Below are 2775 nucleotides of genomic sequence, written 5' to 3'. Positions count from 1 at the left end.
GATGATCCTGAAGGTGCCTTCCAACCCCACCCATTGTGTGATTTGTGGTGGATTCACAATACAGTTGATTTCTTTCTCAGATGGGAACATCTGACTCTGGTAGAAGGTGCTGCATGATGGTGGTAGATCCCTTTCCTCCTGTGTCAGGTTTTTCTCTCAGCACCCAGATGTTGAGGGCTGGAATAAAAGGCCCACAGGGTGTCTGGTGCTGCCACCAACTAGGAGTGTGAACACCAAGAGCCTGTCTCTCACTTTGCCTACAAATAAGTCACTGTTCTTTCCAGAATGAAGCTAAGGTCATGCTCAGAAGCAGTACATAAAAGTGCAGCTTGCATTACAGGAGAGGAGTGAATGTTTTTCTCCTTTATTCTCAGTCCATCTTGTTGATATCTGGAATATGATCGAAGCCTTCCGGGACAACGGCCTCAACACCCTGGACCACAGCACAGAGATGAGCGTGTCCCGCCTGGAGACCATCATCTCCTCCATCTACTACCAGCTGAGCAAGCGCCTGCCCTCCACGCACCACATCAGCGTGGAGCAGTCCATCAGCCTCCTCCTCAACTTCATCATAGCAGCCTACGACAGGCGAGTAGCCCCCCTGCCCAGGCTGCCTCTCTGCTGGGGCCAGGGCAGGGGGCTGGGGCTGGCCGGGGGGTGCTGGGGTCCCCTGGCACACAGGGACTGGCACTGCCACAGCCCGGGGCTTGGCCTGGAGAGGGGCCTTCCCCAGGAGATGAGGTGGTGCCTCCTGGAGCTCCCAGCCTGCCCGGAGCTGTGTCTGGACCAGGGTGGGCTGTGGTGTTGTCCCAGCACGGTGGGGAGGGGGGAGAGCCCCTGGCCCAGGCTGCCCAGGGAAGCTGAGGATGCTCCATCCCTGGAGGTGTTCAAGCCCAGGCTGGATGGGGCTTGGAGCAACCTGCTCTGGTGGGAGGTGAACCCTGAGCAGCAGCCCCACTCCCAGCACTGCCTGGGCACCAGCTGACCCCTTGGCTTCTTATTCAGGGCACTCTCTGGGCATCTCCTTGTGCCCAGCTCTATGAGTTTCTTTTGCAGCCTCTTTCTGCAGGGTTCAGTTTGCTGATCTTGAGTAGATGGGTCTCCGTGGGTTCTCTGAGTGACAGCTGCAAATCTTGCACTGGGGTTTAGCACTTCTTGCTTTTCCTCTCCTCTTTCTCACTGTCCACTGTTACTTCAGTCTTATCTTTCTTCTGCTTTTGCCCTCCTCTAGCAGTAGAGAGCTGCTTGTGGCCAGGAGGCTTTCACAGGGGCTGAGGAGCTTTACCCACGACAACCTGCAGCACAATAGTGTCCAGACTTTGGTCCTTTCCTAATGTGACTCCTCCTTATTGTCACCAACCAGAAGCTAGTTTTCCCCCTCAAAAAGTCCAAGACTTCAGAACAATCCCTGCCTCACTAGGGACAGATAAAACCAGCACAATCTCAGAGCAGGAGTTCTGCTGTGACAGCAGAGGCAAACGTGCAGATTTCTCTTTAGTTCTGACTTGGTATCAGTTGTGACAGGGTGCTGAGCCCTTGGCCCAGGCTGCCCAGGGAAGCTGTGGATGCTCCATCCCTGGAGGTGTTCAAGCCCAGGCTGGATGGGGCTTGGAGCAACCTGCTCTGGTGGGAGGTGTCCCTGCCCATGGCAGGGGTTGGACCTGGATGATCCTGAAGGTCCCTTCCAACCCAACCCATTCTATGAGTCTATGATTTGCTGATGAGTTTAGTTTTTCTGAGGTGGTTCATACTAGAAAATATAGAATTGAAAACCAGAAATGGTCATGGTTCAGGGAGCTGGCTCCAAAGGTGGAGGCTTTAGTTAGAGATACCCCTGTTTAGAAAAACTGCTTAGTTTTTCACCCATCCTGTCAGTAACCCTGCAGGCTGAGTCCCCTCTGGAACCCAGCACAGGACAGCAGCTTCCTCTGCCTTCCTCTGGCACAGGGGAGCCAGGGAGCAGCTGGGGTGCTGGTGGGAGAACCTGGAGGAAGAGGAGAGGCAGGGCTGAGGCTCCCTCTCCAGGAGGTGACCAGCAGGGCAGACATGGGTTTCAGACAGGAGGTGCACATCAGCCCTGGGCCAGGGCTGGGGCAGCTGCTGGGTGCCATGCACACTGTGCAGGAGCTTCTCAACAACCTGGGGCTGGTGGCAGCACCACAGTCACCAGCCTTCAGCCAGGCAGAGGCAGGAACTGAAGGTCTGACTGGTGCCTTCCCCAGGGAGATGTTTCAGTCAGAGCTCAGGTTGGGGCAGTATGAAACCTGCTCACATTGTCCACTTCACTGGGACCTGTAGGACACTCCTGCTCCTGGTGCAGGAGTGGTGTCCCCTGCTGTGTCCATGGGCTGTGAGCAGGAGAGGCTGAGGAGTGATGTCCCTCACTGCTTTCTCCTACAGAGCTTCCCGTGGGTGTTTGACAGTTTCTTCCTGGTCTGGTTTTGCCCAGGAGCCTCTCAGGGCTTTCCAGAGGCCCTGACCTGTTGCTGGCACCCAGAGCAATGGCTCATTCCTGGTAAGGCTGACCTGCTGGGAAGCAGCTCCATGGGGAAGGAGCTGGGAGTGCTGGGGACAAGCTCACCAGGAGCCAGCAATGGGCACTTGTGGCCAAGAGTGGGGTGCATGAAGAAGAGTGTGACAGCAGGTCAGGGAGGTTCTCCTGCCCCTCTGCTCTGCCCTAGTGAGGCCACCCCTAGAGCACTGAGTCCAGTTCTGGGCTCCCCAGTCCTAGAGAGACCAGGAGCTACTGAATAGAGTCCAGCAGAGGCTGGGGAG

At 56.2% G+C, this 2775-nt stretch overlaps 1 protein-coding gene across 1 annotated transcript in view; it reads left to right on the top strand.

Moving 5' to 3' along the window:
* Positions 1-376: 376 nt before the first annotated feature.
* The window catches only part of LOC103774696 (dystrobrevin beta), a gene marked incomplete at its 3' end in the record, with an annotated part of 25584 nt that continues 23185 nt past the window's right edge, over positions 377-2775 (top strand). Inside the window, exon 1 of the mRNA XM_008942117.1 lies at positions 377-588. Coding sequence (XP_008940365.1) covers positions 398-588 — 191 coding nt within the window. The remainder of the gene's footprint in view (positions 589-2775) is intronic.

Source organism: Merops nubicus, unplaced genomic scaffold (genome assembly GCF_000691845.1).
Source record: "Merops nubicus isolate BGI_N331 unplaced genomic scaffold, ASM69184v1 scaffold3726, whole genome shotgun sequence".
NCBI lineage: Eukaryota > Metazoa > Chordata > Aves > Coraciiformes > Meropidae > Merops > Merops nubicus.
The sequence above is the reverse complement of the archived record's forward strand: the minus strand, read 5'-3'. Positions and strand labels throughout refer to the sequence as shown.